At 45.8% G+C, this 23,769-nt stretch overlaps 5 protein-coding genes across 8 annotated transcripts; 2 read left to right on the forward strand and 3 right to left on the reverse strand.

Moving 5' to 3' along the window:
- Positions 1-187: 187 nt before the first annotated feature.
- On the reverse strand, positions 188-4,044 carry LOC100679667 (glutamate receptor U1). Of its 2 annotated transcripts, XM_031931046.2 has the most exons (11): positions 2,953-4,044; positions 2,739-2,886; positions 2,498-2,680; positions 2,267-2,421; positions 2,099-2,195; positions 1,959-2,025; positions 1,473-1,897; positions 1,316-1,406; positions 1,092-1,247; positions 930-1,013; positions 188-684 (listed from the first exon to the last, which is right to left on the reverse strand). In XM_031931046.2, the coding sequence occupies exons 1-11, from the start codon at positions 3,131-3,133 to the stop codon at positions 367-369; spliced, it is 1,905 nt and encodes a 634-aa protein (XP_031786906.1). In that variant the 5' UTR covers positions 3,134-4,044; the 3' UTR covers positions 188-366. The 2 variants fall into 2 exon arrangements, with proteins under 2 accessions (XP_031786906.1, XP_031786905.1); XM_031931045.2 differs by having other exon boundaries at positions 2,739-4,044.
- A 120-nt stretch (positions 4,045-4,164) lies between these two features.
- LOC100119485 (3-hydroxyisobutyrate dehydrogenase, mitochondrial) lies at positions 4,165-6,580 on the forward strand. Of its 2 annotated transcripts, none has more exons than XM_031931064.2 (6): positions 4,165-4,524; positions 4,876-5,137; positions 5,349-5,470; positions 5,550-5,760; positions 5,831-5,957; positions 6,037-6,580. In XM_031931064.2, the coding sequence occupies exons 1-6, from the start codon at positions 4,470-4,472 to the stop codon at positions 6,226-6,228; spliced, it is 969 nt and encodes a 322-aa protein (XP_031786924.1). In that variant the 5' UTR covers positions 4,165-4,469; the 3' UTR covers positions 6,229-6,580. The 2 variants fall into 2 exon arrangements, with proteins under 2 accessions (XP_031786924.1, XP_032456756.1); XM_032600865.1 differs by lacking the exon at positions 4,165-4,524 and adding an exon at positions 4,548-4,783.
- A 501-nt stretch (positions 6,581-7,081) lies between these two features.
- LOC100119452 (LIM and SH3 domain protein Lasp) lies at positions 7,082-13,303 on the forward strand. Its single transcript, XM_001603179.6, has 6 exons — positions 7,082-7,476; positions 8,916-9,010; positions 9,739-10,010; positions 10,211-10,459; positions 10,548-10,687; positions 10,826-13,303. Exons 1-6 carry the CDS (start codon positions 7,408-7,410, stop codon positions 11,003-11,005), a joined length of 1,005 nt encoding a protein of 334 aa, XP_001603229.2. The 5' UTR covers positions 7,082-7,407; the 3' UTR covers positions 11,006-13,303.
- On the reverse strand, positions 12,425-16,197 carry LOC100679596. Its single transcript, XM_031931047.2, has 7 exons — positions 15,845-16,197; positions 15,467-15,778; positions 15,138-15,392; positions 14,812-15,066; positions 14,468-14,740; positions 14,198-14,386; positions 12,425-14,123 (listed from the first exon to the last, which is right to left on the reverse strand). The coding sequence occupies exons 1-7, from the start codon at positions 15,927-15,929 to the stop codon at positions 13,657-13,659; spliced, it is 1,836 nt and encodes a 611-aa protein (XP_031786907.1). The 5' UTR covers positions 15,930-16,197; the 3' UTR covers positions 12,425-13,656.
- A 94-nt stretch (positions 16,198-16,291) lies between these two features.
- LOC100119378 (F-box/LRR-repeat protein 20) lies at positions 16,292-23,766 on the reverse strand. Of its 2 annotated transcripts, XM_003426516.5 has the most exons (9): positions 23,300-23,766; positions 21,614-21,853; positions 20,460-20,527; positions 20,254-20,383; positions 19,722-20,183; positions 19,446-19,637; positions 19,260-19,361; positions 18,971-19,186; positions 16,292-18,892 (listed from the first exon to the last, which is right to left on the reverse strand). In XM_003426516.5, exons 1-9 carry the CDS (start codon positions 23,327-23,329, stop codon positions 18,785-18,787), a joined length of 1,548 nt encoding a protein of 515 aa, XP_003426564.1. In that variant the 5' UTR covers positions 23,330-23,766; the 3' UTR covers positions 16,292-18,784. The 2 variants fall into 2 exon arrangements, with proteins under 2 accessions (XP_003426564.1, XP_001603165.2); XM_001603115.6 differs by lacking the exon at positions 21,614-21,853.
- Between the last annotated feature and the right edge of the window lie 3 nt (positions 23,767-23,769).

The raw sequence follows: 23,769 nt of genomic DNA on the forward strand, positions 1-23,769 counted from the left end.
GGCGGAACGCAATGTTGAGGATTGTTCCAATCAGGTAATATCGGCGCCGAGATAATTGATAGTTGCGAGTCGGGGATTATTACTATATTTATCATGCGCACGAACGTTTAAGCGCGAGGGAGGAGCCGAGAACGACATCTAGCGGAGGAAGCGAGAGTTTTATTGGATATGAATGAAGAATAAGGAGTTATCGGGCGATCGATATTCGGTTTGTTTATTTCATTTGGCGCCGCCGAGTGAAAGTTTATGTATATTGATTATTACCGCTGGAAATTGTCGGTCTTGGCACAGTTATCGAAATCGATGCTTTAAGAAGAATTAGGTAACGAATGATTTCATTAAAAAAATTTATCTATGGTATTAGCATCACATTGACTCGTTTCTTAACGTAACATAAGTCTCCGACATCTGTCTTCTTCTGATACCCCTCAAAGTTTCCAGAAACGTCGCCTTGCCCTGCACAGCCCGAACCTCCGAGTAAAACACCAGAGTGGCCAGTAACAATCCAAAAATCAATATAGCGAAGCCAACTCCCAGAGGATTGATCGCCAAATCGATGAACTTGTTGAAATCTATATTGTCGTGCTCGATGAACACTTCCCTCAGGTGTGTCCCAGTTCGACGGTGCACCACGTGCACCATTTGGTAAAGTATGATCCCTGACTCCTTCAGTCGCATCATCACCTGCGCAGAGTTTTACGTACTGATTTCTTTCTTTCTTTTTTTTTTGTTTTTTTTATGATAATTCTTTCGACACCGTTTGACCTTACTATTTCCGGGTCTAATGAGCGGTTCGAGTTGGAGATATGTCAACGCGATTCTAATAACGACGCCCGTGCGTGACCGCAGTGCGTATGCGAGCTACCCTGTCATTTAAACTTCGGGGTTGGTAATTTATTCAGGAAGGTCTTGAGACTAGAAATAGTTACCGTATTCACGGGTTCCAGTAGCCAAGGCTGGACTGCAAAGCCCGTGTAGAACTGGCCCACCGGATTCCTCATGACTCTCAGGACCTTGACGGTGCGAATGATATTAGACAGTGCCGAATCGCCGTTTGAATAAAGTTACGTCGTTAAATGATCTCGGTATACCTCCAAAGCTTCGTTGGTGACGCTGTTTTCGGGATAATAAACGTCGCCGACGATTCTCCCGATGACACCGTAGTTACCCTGAAAAATTCGATTCATCCTATCTTCCGAAGACTTTTCCAAGATGAACCGGCTTGGCATCTGCTTGGCCCACTTGTCCTTCGCAAAAAGGTTGGCTTCTTTATACGATCGGTAATGTTTTTAAAACCTAAAATCAAAGTACCCACGGACAAATCGAAGTATTCCTTAAAATGGGGAGCCGTGATCTCCCTTCCCCAGGTGAGTTTCTTCTCGATAAACTGCCTGACCGTATCTATCCTGTAAAAACGCTATCGCTTTCATCGCGGCCAACACCTCGACAAAAGATCCGGGAAAAAAACGCACCTCTGCTCGAAGTCCGGATTAGTCAGTCTCGCAGCCAAACTACTGCAGTAGATGGTGACGATCAAGAAACCCGCCAGTTCCCAGAGTATAAACTGCAGTCTGACTTGAGGCGCGATAGGCGGTAACCAGGTGCCCAACATGCGGCCCAACAACTCGGTAAACGTCACCACGACGTTCCTGAACCTTTTGGGCACCAGAGGGTTGATTTTCGCTTTGGCGTAGATGTAGATAGTCTTGAGACCCAGAGCTCCGAGGATAACGAACCAGACGGAGGGGGAGAGGGGCCTTGTCAAGGCCCAGAAGCTTGTGAAGGCTTTCGGTCGAGGCACGAGGAAGTGGAGGAAAACCTGCGTCCAGGGCTTCGTCAGGTTGACGAACTGCGAGTTGTCCAGGTTTATCCAGATGTTGCTGAAGGCTAGATCGACCTGTCGTATGATCGAAATTGCTTATCATCCGGTCGACGCAGAATTGAATTTTATTTGTTACCTCTTTTCTGACAATCTGGCCTACCATACCACCGATCCACACCGTGTCGTTATACTTCCTGCCGTGACTGTACGATGTTTGTAATAAAAGTCAACATTCTACTCGGATGCAATGAGTTGATTAAAATTGCATTTACTTACTTGTAACGACCGATCGGCTTTCTTATCGTGTAGGTGAAGTTCAAGGTTTTGGCGATTATCATAAAAATATTCAGTTCGATTCCATCGATCTCTTTCTCTGCAAAACGTTACAATTTGAACAGAAATCGATTTGACGAATGAGCAATGTCGAGTGTTCGCAAACGTTACCTTGGACTGGTACAAATACTGCAGCCGACACTCCTCCGATGGTCTTGTTGACGGTACTTTTCAGGAAACTGAACGGAGGGCTGTAGTACGTCGACGCTTGAATCGCTCTACCTTGAAAATCAGCGATTCCCGTCTTTCTCTGCAATTCCTTAAACCTTCGAAGTGGCATTGTTTAAACCAAACCGTATAGAATCGCGTAAAAAATGTGCACTAGCGCAATACCGTCTTTACCTACTTATGATCTTGAACCTCCGAGGCTCCAGATAATTCTCGGACAGAACGTACGAGCCGTTCCGGCACAACAAATTCACGTTCGAATTAACGTAGATCGAAGCGTTGAAGATAACCGAGCTCACCTCTAATCTCGAATCGATCAACACGAGTATCCTCGTCGACGCCTCAGCCACTGGTATACTAATTTTCTTTCATCAATACCACTCCGCAAACTCTTCAAACATCAAAATTTTTTTACCTCCTCAACGAATTCGTCAATTCACTGCTGTTCGACGAAATCAAGAGATGATCCGCGCACACGTACGTCTTTCTTCTCGTCAAGTACTCCTGACCTCTGTAATTAGTGGAGAACCACTTGAGCATCGTCTGCTCCGTCCTCGTGGCATCTGCGCAATTAAAAATCGGAAAATAACGACTCTTCGTAACGTTATACGCAATCTTCGTTCCTTTACTTTTGCGAACGTGTACGATGCAGCATCTCGATTCCGGAAAGCTGTACTCGACGACCACCGTGAGGTTCTCCTCTGAGATCCAGGATATCTCGTTGTTCTGCAGGATGTCGTACCTCTTGCCCAGCGTCAAGCTGCCCCACCAGAACTGCGTCACCAGAACCAGACACGCCCGGAGATCCATCGCTCGACGTGAAAAAAACTCTAATACACTAATAAACTCGAAAACACACGATGTCTCTATATCATCGAGTTGGCACAGACAAGCTCACGTACTGCAGCGTACGAGGTTTCATCGTTGAATACACCCTCAGGTATCGAATTTTCAGTGTCTCACACCTGCAATTAAACGTCATAGCAAATGACAGCGCGGTAGCCGACGTATTTTTTCCCGACGACAGCCGGCGACGATAAGGGCTCGAATGTTTTCGCGGCAAACACGCGACATCATCAGTCGAGTCTCACTTATTCTTGCTCCGGGAATTTAATAACGTCCTTGCAATTAGAGCCTAGAGGATGTGTCAGAGCCGCGCGGATGTCGCGTGTAATTGCTTGATCGCATCGGCCCACCTGCGACACGGGGGGTCAATATTGTTGTTTGGAGGGTTAATTTTTGGACTTTCTGCTATGATAAGGAGAATTTGGAGGCAATAGGGTAAACGTTCTTTTTTTTTGTTTTTGTTTTTTTTGTAAACAGGCTCGTTAGCTCACTGGTGGCGACTTCGATGTAAAAACTAATGAAGTTTGAATAATACAACCCATTAGCACTATCAGCGCTCGCGTAATCGAAGATAAGCTCCACAACGATTGATAAGCGCGAGGAACGCTTTGAAACTCAATCCACATCAGCGTCGCCCAAAAAAAAAAAAAAAGATTCTCCGCTATTAGAATCGCTCAACACGCTCTAATATTAACAGCTCTGTTTACGCGGCGTCTTTTCGTCCAACGTCAATTGATCGATCGATCCACACACACACACACACACACAGACAAGCAAACTCCGATAACGAATCAGCGCGCATCTTTCCAGCCTCGCCTCATTCCTTCGGGCCCAATCAACACGGCATTCTCGCTCTGAGAATCCGCTAGTTTTATACATATACATCGAGAACGAGTGTGTGTGTGTAAGAGTGGGAGAGAGAGAGAGCTGAGGTTCCACCACTCTCTCGCACACGTCGGTTTTAAATACGCACACGCACACCTACTCGATGCTTATTTCGGACTAGCTAGACACCGACGTCACCGATTCTCGCCGTCGGTTTTATAGTAGGTGTGTTTCGCCTGCTTGTATTATATATTCCGAGTCTTTGACCCGCTGTTTTCGAGAGAGAGAGAGAGAGAGATACACGTTACTGTAGCGGTGGGCACGCGTGCGTATATGTGCGCGGAGTATCGGCGCGTGGTGGGGCATCGAATATTAAGCATCGCCGAGAGCCGGATCGCAAGCTGACTGCGACTCTTGTTGTGTCGAAGACCGTCGAGGATACAGATCGTCGAGTTGAAGAGTTTTTGAGATAAACATGGGCGTACTCACCAAGCTCACGCGGCCACTGGCCATTTACACCGTCGGAAGGGGTAAGCTTTGGTTTCTCTTTTGATCATCGATTTTGCGCGACGAGCATCGTGCGCGTGCAGTTGTCGGCGAGATTTAACCGGTTACCGTAATTTTCCGTCTGCTCTGCTGCGCATCGTTTTCCAGTCGCCCGAACGTTATTCGGAGCGATAAATTCGCGTGGACGCGTCTAAATAGATGTGTATACGAAGTCGAGCATAATCTCGCGAATGAATATGCAACACGTATAGTGGCTAGATTACCGATATCGTTATATCACCAGTATGTAGGCCATATGGTTTATAGTGCCGATACTCTATTTGATGATAATAATCGATACCGATTTTTTTCATTAATAAAAAAAAAAAACACAGTTGGCCAGCGCGACTTCTCCAATGTCGGCTTCGTGGGTCTGGGCAACATGGGTGGCTTCATGGCGAAGAACCTGCTGAAGAAGGGCTACAAGCTCACGGTCTTCGACATCAACAAGACGGCCATCGATAACGTGGTGAGCGCCGGAGCCAAGGGTGCCGAGAGCGTAGCCGAGGTGTCCCAAAATTCCGAGGTCATCGTCACCATGCTGCCGATGAACCAGCACGTGTTGGATACCTACACAGGCAAGGACGGTATCATCAGGTTTGTTCTGGACTCTTTTAAAATACTCGTCAGCTTATCCAGCGAGTTTTGGCGGAGAGATAGCGCGGATTCGTGCAATGTTTGTTTATAGTTATGACGTTGGCCTATCGACGTCGATAAAGTTCTGGAAATAAGTCCGACGATTCAGCGTTTTATACGTGTTTTCGATGCTAAACGTGATGTAACTGATGAGTATTTTTGCACACTTCAGCTCGGCGAAGAAGGGCACCTTCCTGGTGGACAGCAGCACGATCGATCCGTCGGTCTCCCAAACCGTCTTCAAGGCAGCCCAGAAGCAGGGTCTCAGATTCGTCGACGGTCCGGTCTCCGGAGGTTCGTGGTGTCACTCAATCCTCATCTGCAATTGAAAAAAAATCGAAAAATGAACTATAAAGCTCGATTTCGCGAACAGGTGTGATCGGTGCCAAGAACGGCACCCTGACCTTCATGGTCGGCGGTTCCAAGGAGGACTACGAGGCTTCCAAGAGCTTCCTGGAGGGTATGGGCTCCAGAGCAGTCCACTGCGGTGACACCGGTATGGGACAGGTCGCCAAGATCTGCAACAACATGCTGCTCGCCATCTCCATGATCGGTGTCTCCGAGGCCCTCAGCCTCGGCGAGAAGTGAGTTCAGACTTGCGTCTGCGAAGACAGATAATTAGTGAAAAGTTGCTAACGATGAAAAATCTTCCAGACTTGGACTCGACCCGAAAATCCTGACGGACATCGTCAACACGAGTACCGGACGCTGCTGGTCCTCCGAGGTGAACAACCCTGTCCCCGGCATCAGCCCGACCGTCCCCAGCTCCAACGACTACGCGGTAATTAAACCTTACCTATAATATAAAAATACCATCCAATCCAAATTACTCATCGACATTAACACGGCAACGATTACAGGGCGGTTTCGGCACGTCACTCATCGCCAAGGATCTCGGCCTGGCCCAAGCGGCGGCTACCCGTGCCAAATCCCCCATAGCCCTGGGATCACTCAGTCACCAGATCTACAGGACCATGGAAGCCCACGGCCTCGGCGGTAAGGACTTCAGCGTCGTCTACCCCTTCATCCGCGGCGAGAACGTCAAGAAGTGAATTAGACTTTCCTCCAGCATCGCTATTCTTCTTCTTTTTTTTTTTTTATAATCTACCTTATCTGAAAGCACATATATACGATGTTACACGCGTTGTATATGTATAAACAAAAGCGAAGCCTTATCTCCGGCTCCGAGGCTCATTAGCCTTTTTTTTTCTTTTGTAGCGGTCTAATGGGGGAGACGGAGATAACAGAGTGTGTAGCGGCTCGTGGCCGTTTTACACGCGCGAGTCGATCTCTGCGTGGTATCGCGTACGTTTTTATTGCGCGACGATATTAAACATGTAAACGAGATTTTAATGTATTTTCGTACGACAGTTTTTAATTACAGATTTGCATATTTTGTTAAGATTCGTTTCTTCGTTATTGTCATTATTGTCCCCGATACCGTTTTTCTTAAAGCTTTAAAAAAGTCTGAGAAAGAAGCGTTTGCATCGTCACTGCGTTGCGCAACCGAATCTGGATTTACAGAAAATGAAACTCGGATAATTTCTGGACGTTCGAAAACTTGGAATACCGATCGCGCTCTGCATTGTCAACCGCCAGCACGGTAGGAACGCGAGTTTGATCGGTAAAACAGACAACGGCCGCTGGAGCGACCGATGGAATGCAACGTTCTTTTTTTTCCAAAAAGCCAGAAAAGCCCGGCCCGACGACTTGTTCCGAAAACAACTGTAAATAGCCTATACTGGAGCATCCAAATTATCCTACCAATGCCCATACTCTTCGAAACTCCAAAGTGCGTATGCCCGCGCGCGAAGCGCAACATCGGCGAGCATCATCGACGTCCAAGAAAAGCAAGCCGCAGATATATACGTAGAGCGTTAAAGCATAAGTAGTGGGGATCGGCCGCCTCGGCTGCTGCAGGCAGGCTGCTCCACACCAGTCTCCTGCAGTAGTCTCGCGCTTAGCGCCGTCGCCCGTCGAATTCCTCATCCGTCTCCCGCGCAGTAGCACACAGCGACCAACCGCGACTCCGACGTCGCGTAGCCGTCGTCGAGTCTTCTCTCTTCCTCTCTTTCTCTGTTCTCGATGCGCTGCTGCTCCTCTTCTCCTCCGCGAGTGTCCAGTGGTCGGTCGTTTTTCTGAGAAGAATAAAAAGCAGACGTGGAGAGATCTGGAGGCTCGGTGGCACGCATAAGCAGTGAGAAGAAGAAGAGACACAGAAGGACGCGAAGATGAGCAAGACCTGCGCCCGCTGCGAGAAAACGGTCTATCCGATCGAGGAGCTCAAGTGCCTCGACAAGGTGAGTCTCCTTGCCAGAGACATGGCGCTGGATTCCGAATTTCCACGCCTTAACTTTATATACCTACTCTCGCTCGCTCCCTCTCTCTCTCTCTCTCTCTCTCTCTCTCTCTCTCTCTCTCGCTTACTCTGCACCGGTGCTTTAACACACAGCCATGGGAGAGGAAGGACGCGGCGGCACACCTCTCGCGTCCATACTTACCTATGATCCCCGGTTATAGCTGCTCCGCTGCTGCTGCTGCTGCTGTCCGACATTTTGTAATAACTTTCCAGGCGGCCGGACCAAGTTCCGGAGGCCGCCCTGCAAGAGCCTGTCATATGCCAGCGCACAGCGTCAGCATAGCCTTCCGGACGCGTGTCGTCTCTCCCGTGTCTATCTCCGTCTTCCTCCTCTACCTCCTCCTCCTCCTCCTCCTCCGCTCTCCGCTACACTACTTCCCATCCCGATTCCCGTTCCTTTCTCTCGAGATGCTGCTGCGCTGCAGCTTTTGGGCAGCAGCTGCGCCCTGCATGGCGCAGCACGTGTGTACATACGCACTCCCGGCTCAGCTCTCGTCGCTCTTTCTTCTTTGGTTGATGCTTGTTTTGGAGCTCGAGCTTTCGCGGGAATTCGTCCGAGTTGGTCCGCGCGAAGCCTCCTCCGCACTGAGCGTGTGTCAGAGTTTTATTGAAGGATGATTCGATTCGGGATGTATGAGTAATTTTGAATAAATCACGAGAAACTGCAGCCTTTTCTTTACTTGGAATCTTGCGGAGGAGATTTTTGCTTATCCATAGTGACATAAGGAAGTCTGATCTGCTTATCGCTATCAGCAGAGTATATGGTCAGCTCTGGAGTAAAATTATACGCGATGATTTAATTAACAGTTTTCTTCTCCAATTATCAGCCAGCAAAAAGTGTAAACAAATCCATGCTATAAAAAGCAGACTCCGCTGTGTTGAAAGAGCAAGTGGATGTAAAGTGTGATTACGTGTGCTGAATGCAGGGTATTTGTTGGGGACAAAAATTTCGAATGGAATGTTTTCGCAGGATTCTTGAGGAACAGCATTACGTGAAAATATGTAATCAATGCAGGCACAGTTCTCAGCAGGTAGCGCTCAAGTATAAGGAGATAATTTTTTAACAAGCTTAACTCGTGCAAACATTGTATATACTTATCAGATTTGATCTCGTTTTCAGTGTGTCTGGTTGCGGATGCTTTGTGCCATAGTTTCTTAGAAGCTTTATTAGCACTATAATACGCTCTGAATACCTGAGGAATTTTGTCATACATTTTTCATGGCTCCAAGAATTCTTGAGCGATTGCATCAGATATCCTCTTACTTTGATTCCTTCTTCAGAGATAACAGTACAGAGAAACTGTGCAAACTCTCTTAAATTCCTAATCATAGTTCTTTTGTTGGTCTCTTAAATTAAAAAAAATATATTCTTCTTTTCAGATATGGCACAAGCAGTGCTTCAAGTGCCAGGGCTGCGGGATGACCCTCAACATGCGAACGTACAAAGGTTTCAACAAACAGCCCTACTGCGAGGCGTAAGTCTCTCTCCACGTCATTGTGCTCGCTAACGACTTAATCTCCGGCTGCATCGCAGGCCACTTTTTTTATCATCCGACCGCCGCCGAATTGTCAGCAGCGCGACTGAATCATCCGCGAGATTAAAGGACGATTCTGCGCTCGGACATAGATCAAAGTTCAAAGAGGTGCCGAGGGGACGGTGCGCTTGAGACTGCACCTTCCTGCTGATGAGCTTCTTACAAATTTCGATTTCGTTCTTGTGTTTACAAAACACGCGTAACTGTCTAAAAGAAATATTTTACACGTAATCCAGACACATCGGAGGAATGCGCGAAACTCAGCAGTTTGTATATAGCTTCGAAATTCGCCGTCGCAGCGAGAATCACGTCAGCCTTTGTTGTTTTTTTTTTTTTTTTTATTATTATTCATATATAACTCGACGACAAAGTACGTTTCCGCGGAACGGAGCGGCCGGAAACCCTACCCTCTTTGGTGCGCACGTGAAAGCGCGAAATATTTCCTTGACCTCGCGAGAGCGACGTACGTACGTTTCTTACGTAAAAAAGTATTTCGCGCGCGCTCGCGCTCGTTGCGCAATGTGTCTGTGTACACACACTCGCGGCATTGTTGTTTTTTCCTTCTCGAGGACCCCTTCTCGTTAAGCGTTAATTTGCATGCTTGGAATTAAAATTTGATCCGAGAGACGCTCGTTTTATTGTTATTCAGGAGAATGTATTTATTGCAGGCACATACCAAAGGCGAAGGCGACGACGATGGCTGTGACCCCGGAGCTGACGCGCATCGCCGAAAATACGAAGATTCAGAGTAACGTTAAGTACCACGCAGAATTCGAGAAGGCGAAGGGCAAGTTCACTCAGGTAGCCGATGATCCGGAAACTATGCGCGTCAAGCAGAATAGCAAAATCATCTCCAACGTTGCGTATCACGGGGAGCTCGAGAAAAAGGCCATTATGGAGCAGAAGAGGACTATGACCGGTGAAAACGGCGAACAGATCGGTAGGTTAATAGGCTCGATATAGCTCGTTTGAAATTACGCAGTTTAGAAGATAAAGCTTGTTAGCGCATAACTGCATTGTTAGAGATAACTTTGTTTACGAGAATTTGAAGCCTCTTTGACTATTATGCTATTAAAAGTCAATAGACATTTTTTTACAATAAAAACTATATTTAAAATACATATTCTTTTTATATTGCAGAGTACGTGGAGTACACAGATGGTACGATTGCGCCAGCAGCCAGTGTGAACGCAAACGCTAACGCGAACGTGAACGCGAACGTGAACGCGAACCCACCAGCACCGGTGATCACACGTTCAGCTGTATCGCCAGTCCAACGAGCGCCCGGTAGGATCGCCGACTACGATCCACTCAGCGAGGCCAGACCCAGCCCATATTCGGCCAGGCAAGCCGCCACCACTGTCATCTACACTAGCGACAAGGGTGCAGGTAATACAGTGACCATTTCGCACGCCTACGATTCGTGACTCCTTTTGGATATGTATCTTATATGGAATTGTTTGGTTTGACTCGGCAGTGACGAATCCGCCAACGAGGAAAATCGGATCAGTGGCTGACATTGACCCCGTGAATGAGTATTACGGTTCGCTTACGCCGGCCACGAACAACAATCACGTTCCGCAGCATCAGCCGCCACCCCCACCAGCAAACACAGGAGTAAGTTTCGATGAGCCGCCTCTAGAGTATAGGATTTCGCAACCTTCAACTTCTGTCGTTGTACTTTGATACCATTCGTTCAGGAACGTGCGTTTGGCATTTTTTAATTCAAATACTCTTTTTTTTTTGTTTTAACAGCGCGTGTACCGAGCGATGTACGATTACGAAGCCCAGGATCACGATGAGGTGAGCTTCTGCGACGGCGATCTAATAATCAACTGCACGGCCATCGACGAAGGCTGGATGACCGGTCTAGTGCAACGCACGGGACGTCACGGCATGCTGCCTGCGAATTACGTCGAGCCCGCTCAGATTTAGGTCGAGAGCTGCTTTAGCCACGGCTCGCATAATGTTCGCCAAGCACCCGCCGAGCTCGCGGGCCGAACGAAGCCAAGAGACGTCCATTACACAGATGTGAACCAGCGTGTCAAGTAAAATACTCGATTTTATAATCAACCGATTCTCTTCACAATCCGCTTCATTTTCTCGAGTGCAGTGCCACCGGATTTTCTATCGAATTGGACATCTGTTGAGTAGTCCTATGTTCGATACACTTCGTTGTCCTGGCAGAAATTCGTTACTTTTGGGCTCCCGCGAAACGCGAATAACGAAGAATAATTTTTTAAATTTTAATGGGAGAATTGTGGAATATGGGAGAAAGGCTTTATGAAATCTTAAAATGAGTTTTAAGACCTAGAAGCAGCATAAGAGCTTTTTGAATTTGGCAGCATAATACTGTGAGTAATTAACGAACTTTGTTGGCAGATAAATCACTGTTCAAGTGATGTATTGTTCTCGTTAGATTATCCACATCTTATTACTGTTTTTCCGTTGTAATACAGTATTTACTTGCGTAAAAAATTTCTAGAGACATTTTTTTCAGCAGACAGCTCAAATCTGTGAATTTCGATCAAGCTTTGTACTGATTTTTAACTAGTAGTTGCTGTAGAGCTCGGAGTTTTGCATACTGTTTATATTTTTACTAGAGCTATAGTAATCCAGAGTCTATACTAGCTTTTACAAGCAAGAAACTTTCTATGCATTTTAAGAGTCATCAGGAATCGAATGACTAATAAAGGAATTCCATAGTGTCAGGACCAAACACATTCAGTTTCATAAAATTAATAACATACAAAAAATAGGAACCAGTAAAGTTAGATTTTGTTATAGAATGTCACAATACATTCCGTTGAACTGCATTTCACTTATATTTTTGGAAAAATTTACACTGGAATGCTGTACAATTAAAGTTTTTAAAAAATGTAGAAAAAAATAGTTTCCCTTTTTAAACTTTAGCAGATCTGCGTGTGTAATTTTCGAGACCAATAGCATAGTAGAGTTATGCATAAAAGTTGAACCTGTTGGAGCATATTTTTGAAGATAAAAAGAATGTATTACTCATTAGATTTTCCAAATGGTGACTACTACTTCCATCTAACATTGTGATTGCATAACAATAAATTCTGTGTGCCTTATTCACGAAAACTTCTGAGTTATTTAGACTTTTAAATTAATCTCAGAAGTTTGATACAATTAATAACTGACTAAATACAAAACGTATAAAAGTGTCCTTACCTTATTAAGTAGGTTATTTAAGAATTTTGAAAATATTTTTATCAAAGATGTATTATCTTGATACTAACGTATGAGATGTCTTGAAAGTAATTCACTTTAAGAAATGATGCTTGTAATATTGTTAACGTGTGATGGAGATTATTGTTAAACTTGCCTTCTTTCTCAGAGTACGAAAAAAATATTCTTTGAGAATGTTGCTATACAAATTTTAACTGAAAAGCGCGATTAACGGACTTTATTGTCTAGGTTGTAAGTTTTTATTACATAAATAGTGCCTGTGTTTAGCAGTTAACGCATTGCATTAAAATATAATCTGCAAAACATAATTAGCAGTGTTGAAACTCTCATTGACTGTCTCATGAGAATTTTATCTATACATATGCTTTGATATACAGATTAATCGTCACTTGAGGTAATTCTTTCACAAATTTTGCAATTTGCTTCTTTAATTTTCTAACTTTTTTTAAACATAATTAATATGTTGGCATCGTTTTGTAATCGAACTTTTTACTACATTGATTTTTTTCAACTTGAAACGTATTGAAAGAGAGAGAGAGAGTACTTTCAAGCATAAAACTTTCCAATTTATTTTCTACTTTGTAAAAGGACTACCTTGAGAAGTTGTAATACTTGTTTATTGTATTTTTTTAAATAAATGTTCTTTATGAAAGAAAAATTCTAAGAAATAGGAAGATATTGCTTTTCTAATTCTGTTATCCGTTCTCCATTTTGTACATACCCATGCTTATACATAGATGTACAAATGCATGCTCATGTATAAGTGTGCAAATAATGTATTAGAAACATATGAAAATGATTTAAAGATAATAAAGAATGCAGTCTGTTCTAGCTGTAATGCAAGTTAAGAATTTGTTTCTTATCAATTTAATAGAAAATTTTTTATGATTACCAGGTATCAAATGAGAAAGTTTACAATTGAAACCAATTTGAGCATATAGAAATATATGTTAGCGTTGTGTTTAGAAATATAATGTTATATTATGATGTAAAATCTTGAATAATGAATATGTATGTTATGTATAAAGTGTCTAGTTACTCGATGACCCTCGCATATCCTTTCAAACCGCGGTCATATTTGGTTGAAAAACGAGTTGGTTTGAGAAATGAAGAAAATCGCTCGATATATTCTTACACAATTTATATTCTTCGATAAAAATTAAAATTCGACAATTAACAAATCCCTCGACACGCGTTCAAAAACAACAATTTTCCACGGCTTTGCGCAGCGACAAGTCAGGAGCACTTGAGATCGCAGAGCAGAATCCTCCTCATCCTGAGCACCTGTTCCCACTTCCTCCGGCTCTCTCTCATCTTTCTCTCGACTACAAAAACGTTCAGGATTTCGTCGAAAATGAGCTTTCTCTTCATCTCCGCTAATTAGCATCTCTCGTACCTTCCGTCGTCATTCCCAAGTCTTTATCGACTACAGGACTAATCGTCGTGGTGAAATCAGGCGCGAGAGTCGTCGTCGTGTTCGCAACGGACGGCTCTGTTTCGTTCTTCATCTGCTTCTTGTCCTTGATGCTGCCGAAGGACCTGGTGTCGACCTCGTCAGCGTGGACTTCGACCACCTTTTCCGAATGATTCTGCAAGCTGCAGAGGACTATCTGGCTGGAGTTACAGGGTAGACCATAGAACAGGGGGAATCCCCGGGCTTCGTAGTCCAGGTTCAGACAGCTGTTGGGCTCGGCTTTCGGCAGGAAGTCGTTCTCCTCGCCGAAGCACCAGGAGGTACCCGCACCTATGCCTTTGGGGGATAAGGGCTTGTCGTTCTCGTCCACCCAGCGGTACTCGTTTTTGACCTTGAGCGTTCGGCCGTTTATCCAGACGTGGTCGATCGCTGTCGGGGGTGGGATATTGAGTGTTTTCGTTTCTCTGTAATGGGGGTATGGAATTCTCATCGAGTGAACTCACACAGTTCGGACATCTTGTCGAGACAGGCGGACAACGATTTGGAGTTGAGTATACTGGCGATTTGACCGTTCCTGATGTTGCAGTAGTCCTCGCCTTCGCTGTAGGCCATCTTGTCCTCGGAGAATTCGTAGATCTCGTCCTCGACGATGCTTCTTCTGGCGAGGTTCCGTTGATTTCCTATACCGAGACCTTCGAAAAAAAAAATATATATAAAGGAATAGAAGTACTCGAAAATCGTATTAACCACTTGTAATTCGATTTAAATTTCACCATCTTGACAAACGAAAGGCCTCTCCTTCTCGCAATCCAAGTCGAGAAAAACGGGGGCGATTTGATCAGGGCAGAGGTGACGATCGAGGATCAAGCATCGACTCCTTCTCTGGTAGTAGTAGTCGCTCTTTGATATGGCGACGGGGTGACCCTCGAGCCAGGGCGGATATCGAGTGGTGCTGGATTTCGTCATTGACAGGGTCGACCCAGACGACACCCAAGTCCAGTCCTTGCCTTCCGAGCTCCAACCGCCCAGCCACACGTTCTCCATCGCTGTTTGCAAAGAAGTTTATCATTTTTCGAAAAATACTGATCGTCAAGCATTTTTTCCAAATCGAACCCACATGGCCTGTTCTTGAGCATCATATCGGCGATAGCGGTGGCGGCTTCGTTGGTGAACACCATCGCCAGGTGCTGTCCACGTTTCCTGCACTCGAACATCGCGTCCCTCCAGCTGACCCCTCCGCCGTTCAGCCTCTTTACGTCGGCGCTTTTGTGGCAGTCGTCGGTGTTGTCCGTCACGCGGTAGAGGGTGTATCGGTAGCCGTCGATCGATATGCTCGCGGCTTCGGAAATTTTTTCTGAGGATCTCTTTTTCGCTGGAAATTGTTAACGTCGATTTCAAATGGGTACAGTTGTGTGAACATTTTCACAGAAAATCGCTCTATACCGTCTCTCATGCAAATAAAGGGTCTCGGCAAATTGCACTTCTCCGGTATGAAAACCGGCACGTCGTGACCGATCCTGTTGAACAAGAGGCAGTTCTGCTCGGCAACGGTCTCATGCGAAACGGTGTACCAGGCAGGGTAATTCTCGTAGACCATAGAGTTCGAAAGCACGGAATCCTCCATCTTCTGCTCGCTGGTCCAACGCCAACTGTCCGACTTGTTCCTCCGACTACCGCCGATCCACAAGCCTTCGTATCCTTCAGAAACACAAAAATCGTATTTACCACAATGCGCCAATCTCTACACCGATGCGGTAATCTCATCATCTCACGGTAGTTCGACTCTGACAGCATCCGAGCAAGCCAATTTCTCTCCTCCTCGTTCCTAAAAGTGGCCAGACTGGTATTGCTATCCTTTCCACCGCCTTGAATCGTGTTATCCAACTCGATGACGTCCTCCGGGTTGATCATCTGCTGATGGCTGGAGGAATCGTCATCGTAAGACGGACACAGAGCTTTAGCTTCCATCCACGGGACCTTCCTACCGATCACCAGAAACTCCACCTCGCTGACCGATTCCTCGTCCGCCGATTTGTTCTGCACGGTGTAGTAGAACCGCTCGATCACGTCGTCCCTCAAAGATCCTACATATCAGAACGATCGATTATGGAAAATCCGATACCGATCGTCGTACCGATTTTTCGTCATACCGATCCGCAGACACTCGACTAGTCCGAAGCAGAGAATCAAGAGAGTAGCCGAAGCTCTGAAATTTCTTGAAACGTAAATTTTCATTTTCAGCACGGGGAGAAACAGTTGTCGACGATGAAAACTAGTCTACTGAGAGGCGCGCTCATTGCTTCCCCCGAGCCGTGAAATTGCGGGTCGCAGCTTTTCAGCTGCAAAATCGAATCCGCGCCGGCTGTAATTAGCGGAGCCAATGGTGCAGTGAGCCGAACGACACTCGGTCTTATGTGTGAGCTTTCCGACTTTATTTACACCGGCGTAATTCACCTCGCCGAGGCCTTTTTAATTGAATTTTTTAATTCTGCGCACATGCCGACGAGGCTGATGCAGTTGTTCGCGTTTGTTTATTGATTTTCGTCGGAAACAAAGAATGTTCGGGATTTTGACGATACATTAAAAAAGAGCAGAAATTGTCTCGAATATATTTTATTGTACATACATTAATGAAAATATATACATGGTAGACTGCAGTTTATCGAAGCAGTGAAATGTTAATCGGCCAGTAGTATTTTTTTCTGATCCTGTTTGAGCGTTACCTCGAAATGTTAAAAATACTCCCGATCGTAAAGTGATATTGCGTACGATCGGCGTCGTTACACAGAAACTATAATAAATAACATAAACTTTTTTCGAACAGTTTTATCAACTAATCCGTACTTAGCCGTATAGACTTAACTAAACATCGTAGGTTGATTAAATATCGATAGTCATTCGTTAACTTCACTCACATCCACCTCGAACATTTATACGAGTAATAGTAATAATCATAATAAAAAAAATAATAATAATAATAATAATAATAATAATAGTTAATAATGCGGTGGACACGACGCAATGTTTTGCACTAGACTTATGCAAAAATAAAAAAGAAAAGACGAACAGAGATTTCGAATACTCGCAAACACACGCAGAAAAAAATGCCGCAGCCGATTTCGTCTCTCGTATAATAGCGTCTGTACCATTTTTTCTCTATTCTATTGCACAGCCAAACATTTGCTCGTTCGTTCACTTGCATTCCACAGTGAATCATTCACGCTATTTTTTGTTTTTTTTTCACGTTTGTTTATGAAGAACATCAATATTATCCAACTCGATAATTCAAATCGCTTCACTGCCAAATTCTCTTTCGCCTCCGCTTCTCCTCTCGACTCGATTGTTTTCGTGAGAAAATAAAAGAAATATATCCTTTTCCTTCAATATATAAGCTCTTGGAAATCGATCGATCGACTTGCGATCGCAATCGAAAAGGGACAGTGTTATACGTATAACGAAAAGTATACACAGATCAGAATTACATCAGTGAGGATCGTAAAGGAAATTAAGAGTCTCATGCCGAATCGTCACTCCAGAAATATAGTCGATTTTCACCCGCCGTTACAAGTATTATCATAGACGCATCGAACATCACTTATTATTTTGTGTTATCTTATAGACGAGAACTTGTATACACGCACATTAGTTGACGTCGTGCGCTCTCTCATCTATGGTCAACATGCAGCGTATAAAACATATCTTAGTTATACATACTTTTTACGAAGTATATACGTTATTATTATTCTTTTTTTTCATTTTCTCGTCTCTTTACCTTTTTCTGTCCATTACACGACAGAGATACATCAGTATACGCCGTTCGTTTTTTTTTCAATTTCTCGAATGCATTCCAGGAATATCATAGGAAATTAGCGAACAGAATCGTAACTGAACACAAAAAAAAATCAGGGTAATGCAAACAGTTTCTTGCTATTCTCTCGCAGTGAGGGGTTAATAAACAATGGGTTAGCGTAACCGTCAAAGACATTAGAAAAAGGTGTAAAAAATTGTAAAAGAAACGCATGAGAGGATGCTTTCGGCTCCTCTTTCTTCCTCTCTAACTGCGCGTAAAATAGTTCGGTTACACACAGTAGTACAAGTGTATGCGCATTATCACGTAAAAGTTTGTTCGTCTTTCATTCGTTAAAAGCGTAATGCCGTCGAGATATATCGCTCACGATAGTACTCGCGAAAAAATGCTCGCGAAATTCAAAAAGTATAATGTACATCCTCGTCGTAATGTCTCTCGATTTTTCAAAGTTCGGTGCGCCGATCAGCTCTAATCAGCCATGGGAGGTGTGAATGTTCATTGTTGCGATCGCGCTGTTTTTTTTTGTGTTTTGTTTTAATTTAAAACGCTTTGATTCGTTTATTTTTTGTCAGTCTGAGCTCTCCTGGTCAAGGCTGGCCCGCCTACGGCTCTCTCCATTGACAGTCGAGGAGACGCGATGTCCAGATGTTTTTCCTTCGCGATACGACAATTATTATAATAGTCACTACTAGCACAATAACTATTACCGCAGCCAATGCCCGGTATACAATAATCGATCGGGCCGATAGGGGAATGTGACCTCGGCCGGACGACGGAATCGTCTCGGTTAAAATATACTAAAATGCGCGACCGCCTTATAATGTATATAACGTTTCGCTTGTACAAAGAGCGTTGTTGTCGTCGTCTCGTTGAGAGTCCATTTTTGTGCGACTTGTTCGGTATAATATTCATAATTAGTCAGGGAGGGTTTTGGTATAATGATGAATCCGTGTTTGTGTGTCTGTCGCGCGGAGCAAACGCAAAAGTATTACATCGGGACTGAGTGAAGTGAGAGTGAGAGAGTGAAATCCGCAGTGACCGCGACCTCGACAACGACGACGCCGGTGCGCGCTGTCAGCTCGCTCGTCTTCATTCAAAAGGGGGGTTTGTTGTTGATGTTGCTGTTGTTGTCTTTTTAGGCTGCGAAGAGCCGCTCCGCTGTCTGTAGGGAGATTATTTATCGGTGCTCCAAAGCTCGCCGGTAGCTGCCGCAGATGTGGCAGCCCGGTGAAACTCGGAGCTGGCTTAGGACGTGGTACCGCGTGTGGCTGGCGGTACGGAATCACAGAATGACGCAGCAGCGACAGTAGCGCTGCCGCGAAGCGCCCGCACTCGGCGGCGGCGATACCGGCGCAAAGTACGCGTGTACTTTTATGTTTGGCAAGTGGGTCTGGAAGAGAAATATCGACGATTATCAGATACTCGTTCTCAGCATGCTTACGACCATGTATACTGTAATCGTACTCACTCGTAGTCTACGTATGCCAGCCCTAGTGATTAATTGGCAGTCATAGAGTTCGATGCGCTCGAGGTTGTGGCAAGCTTGCAGAAGGTGATCCAGACTGGCGTCGGTGATGAGGGGACAGTTGTCGAGCTCCAGCACGGCCAAGTGCTCCGCGGCACAGGGCGACAGGGCCAACTGTCGGATGCCTTCGTCGGTTATCAGTTCGCAGTGTGACAAACTCTGGAAAAATACGCTTCGATGAGCATTTTGTGCAACGAGGAGTAATCGTCGACTGAGTTGATAAAACGCTAACCAATTTTTCCAATCGCGGACAGCCCATCGCCAGGTGAATGAGCGTCGCGTCGGTTATCAGAACGCACTCCTCCAGGTCCATTTTCTCCAGCAGTCGACAGTTCTGAAAAGTAAGCGATCGTTATAGGGTATCATTTCGCAGAACGAATCCGAGCGGTTGAATATTTAAAGAGAGGCTGGTTGTTACTCGTGCGAGAGCTTGAAAGCCGGCGTCGGTGAAATGGGCGCACGCGACGCATTCCAATACGCTAAGAAGAGGACAGTGTTGTGCAAGAGTACTCAGTGAGCTGTCCGTCAAATTCGGACAGTTGGAAATACAAACGTAGTGCAGCCGAGGACACCTCTCGCTCAGCTCTTTGACTGCCTCGTCGGTTATGTTCTGCGGAATAAAGACGAATATTAGTAGCTTTTTAAAATCAATTGCGCAACGCTATTTTCGAAGGAGAAAAATGACACAAATTACCCTGCACTCGTGAAGGTTGATAACCTCGAGTTTCGGACAGAACCGGGCGAGGCACTTGACCGCCCTGTCGGTCAGCTGCCTGCAGCCCTTGCTGAGAAAGCTTCTGAGCTCCGGACATCCCCTGGCCAGTGCCTCGACGCCGTTATCCGTCAGCAACTCGCACCACGACAGGTTGATGTGAGTCAACAGTCTGCAGCCGTCCGAGAGATCCTTGAGCGACAGATCCGTGATCTCGGGGCACGAGTCGAGGTTGAGCCGCTGAAGCTTGGGACAGTGATTGCTCAGAGCCGCGCAAGTCGTGTCCGAGATTTTCTTGCACTGGCTCAGGTTCAGCTCCTCGATATTCGGGCAGGACTGCGCGAGGGTCTTCATCGACACGTTGCCGATGCTCTGGCAGCCCCTGAGGGACAGCTGGCGCAGGAATCCGCCGCATCTTCGAGAGATGTTCTCGATCACTGGTCCCTTTTTTATTTGCAAAATTTAAATAATATCTTTCGATGATTATTTTGGCATATCGAGCAACGTTCATTACCTCTACGTCCCGCTGAAAGTCGAAGAGGTCTATTCTCTGCCAGTTCGAGCCGTCGAGTGCCAAGACGTTCCAGGCTTTGCTTACTTGGGCGCAGCGACATAACGACACGACGTCCAAGTACGACAAGATTCTGAAATGACGAAGCGATTAAGAGATATTTTACGGTCGTTTAGGCTTGCGAAGATGCCAATCGGCGAATACCATACCTCAGCAACAATTCCTTTGGCAGTTTTTTGTTGATTTGAGCCTCGTCATCGTGAAAGACCCACGTCAACTGAAAAACAATCGACATTTTGCAATTTAACGGATTTCTCCAATTTTTGCTGGATACCGAGTATCACGCGTTATTTCACAACATCAATTTCTACGGTATTACCAGCACCAAAGAACCTACGAAAGGAAGAAACGTCGACGTAGTACAACAAATTACATACTGATAGAGAAGAGGAAGAAACTAAGATAACCAATTTACGAAATCAATATACCAACAAATTTAGTACGATAGCGAGAAAGTTTTGTAGAGCCAAATAGATGCACACACACACAGACAAACCTATAAAGTACGGTTTAGCGCATGTCACCGTTCGTGACGTTACATCATCTCTCAAAGCTGCAGCCCTGAATTTTTTTTTTTTTTCACCAGTTTCATGTATATAAGACATACGGTATAACGTTCCAAAGAGATATTACAGTATATATCGTATATAATCTCGCGTTATCCTTTCGCTTATTTGACATCGAGCTACACACACACATTTACAGTACACACACATAACGTATACGATTCAAAGACACTGAGAGGGTATATATATATATATATAGCTAAGTAGAACGTGGCAAGATTCGATCAGACAAACATTGAAAAACCCCGCTATGCTCGATAAAAGTGTATATATAGACGAACTTGAGTTGAGGCGATTCTTTGCCGTATATCTTACTGCTTTTTTTTGTTTTGTTTTGTTTTGTTTTTTTTTTCGTTTAACGCACGCGAGATAAGCGGTATCGAATTTTATGTAATAATTATCTTTGCGCGCAGGCGGTCATTAGAGAGCGCCGATTATGAGATCCTCGCACGGTGACTCAGGTTAAGGAATTTTTTTGCGCGTGAAATTGAAAACCCGACACTGCGTCTCCATCTTTCCATTTCTTGGATTCAAAATTGTTTATTATCTCGATGTAGGGGTTGGACTCAAGGGTATTGCAAGTCGTGACACAGCGTTTCGGAGCGATGAAAGTCTACAAGAACTATAACGATAATTTGACGGTGTACAACAAGTTTGACACGCAGAGATAATACTATATACTTATGAGCTTCCAGGACATTGAGAATGAGAAAATGAAAAGTTGCAGAAATCCGAACCTGCATGTAGGACTGCTTGATGGTAGCGACGGGATTGTTGTGAAAGTGCGATTGCGAAGACGCATAGTAACTGCCCTGCTGCTGATGCTGCTGATGTTGATGGTGATGTTGATGATAGTGATGGTGATGAAGATGATGCTGTTGTCTCCACCAGTGAATGCTGACACCGGACTCGTCAGTCGGCTGAACCCCTTGACCAACTTGAGCCCCTCCACCCACACCCACTCGACTTACTTTTTTCTACAACACATCATCAGCCACCAGCGCACTTGCTTCAGCGAGTTTTCATGACTGGTTAATTTTATGATTATATCGTTCGGTATCTTTGTATATACGCGCTCAAGACTTACAATACCAATGCCCGGAATTCAAACTTTTCCGGTGGAATTGAAAACTCTCGAAGATAAGCAACATCTTCCCGTTTCTCCGCTAAGGAACCTCGATTTTCTCCCTAACCGAATCCTGTATACGATATCTCAGTTCGAGCAACGCGATAACACACACGCATCTTCTTCCTCGTTTCCCCCGAAAAAAACAGAGCGCGTGACGCATCGTAAACAGACTCGCGCGTTTTCCTCTCCTAATCTAATCTCGATGCAGCAGCAGCAGCAGCAGCAGCTTCGATCAAAGCGGAAATTCCCTCGAATCCATCCTCTATTTTTAAGAAGCTCCGCTTGGTGACAGGAGCTTCCATCGTCACAACAGTCGCGCGGCGACACTCGCACACTTACACAATGAAAAACGCTCGACTCGCTCAGCTGCTCTTAATCCAATAATACGCGGACAGAGAGGCGGAATGGAAATTCGGCTCACGCGCCTTATCTCCTCGATTAGCTTTTCCATCTCCTATAATGGCTGTGTGTACGTAGACTGCGGAGCGCAGCTGCTCCATAGGGGCAAATGGAAATCGCTCCGCGTATAGAAAAGCCAGGAACAAAGAAAAGGGTGGAATGAGTCTGGCGCCGAGGAGGGGGGGGGGAGAGAGCCAGCAGGTAAACAGAGGCGCCCTGCTCGCGGGACGTGACGCAGACGAAGGAAAAGTCGAGAGAGAGAGAGAGAGCGAAAGAACAAAGGACTTTGCGGAGAGCATCGTCGTCGCCGTCGAGTTTCTCTCTGTCTCGCTCTCGTGTGTGTGTGTGTATACACAACATGGAGCAAGAGAGAGAGAGAGAGACTCGCGATTCTAAAATGGACGCGTAGTCGCTGCTCAGAGCGAGAGGAATAAAGGGAGCAGAGAGAAGCCGTGGCTCTCCCTTCGGCCCCGTCTGGCTGGCTTTAAATCAGCAGCATGCAGGGTGCAGCCTATGGGTAGGGAGACGAGACCGTCCCTTTAAAACGCGGCGGGGGCCTAGACGAGCGCAGTCTGCGACATAGCAGCGACGGGCGCAAATCAGCTGTTCGCCTCGGCAATGACAACATTGAACATACGAGCCGCGCTGCGACGCGATAAACCAGCCGAGAGACACATCGCTCCTTCTTTCTCACTCTCGCGCTGACAACCGCGACAATCGACGACGACAACAATAACAAAGAGCCCACACACGCGTGTCTCCGTCTCTCGCTCCTCCCCCACACACGTCGAGGGGAGAGAAACGGGAAGAAAACGAAACGAGCCAAAAACATACACGAAGCAGCAGCGCACTGATCGGAGATGGAGCAGGAGGAGGATCTGTAGGGATTGTTTACCTCGAGCCTCGTGCGCCCGGAGTGTATCATCCTTTTGCGTCGCGTTATTTTGCCGCAGGAGTCTCGGGGTCGACCCGACACGCAGCGCAGGGGGAAACAAAGGGGCCGCCGAGGGCCTGGGCTGCACGGGACTGCTGCACACAGCACAAACACCGCACGATCCTCGCACTGCACACACTGGGACGAGCCGCGAGTCCGTCGACGAGCGCAGCTTCGCCAGAGAAATGGCCGAGTCTACTGAACGGACTTGTGTATTCCCGCACGAGAGAGAAGGAGCGCGCGAGAGAGAGAGAGAGAGAGAGACAGATACGCAGCAGGAGGCTATCATAAACACAAGGAGAGAGGCGCTGCTCGCGAGTTCCTTCCGCTGGAACGGCCGAAGCGATAGGTTGGCTGCTCTCGGCTTGGCGACAGCCCGGCCAATCGGTATGTAGTAGGTGCCGCTTTTCTCGGACGGTGTTACTGCGCGA

This window comes from Nasonia vitripennis, chromosome 5, assembly GCF_009193385.2.
Source record: "Nasonia vitripennis strain AsymCx chromosome 5, Nvit_psr_1.1, whole genome shotgun sequence".
NCBI classification, from domain to species: domain Eukaryota; kingdom Metazoa; phylum Arthropoda; class Insecta; order Hymenoptera; family Pteromalidae; genus Nasonia; species Nasonia vitripennis.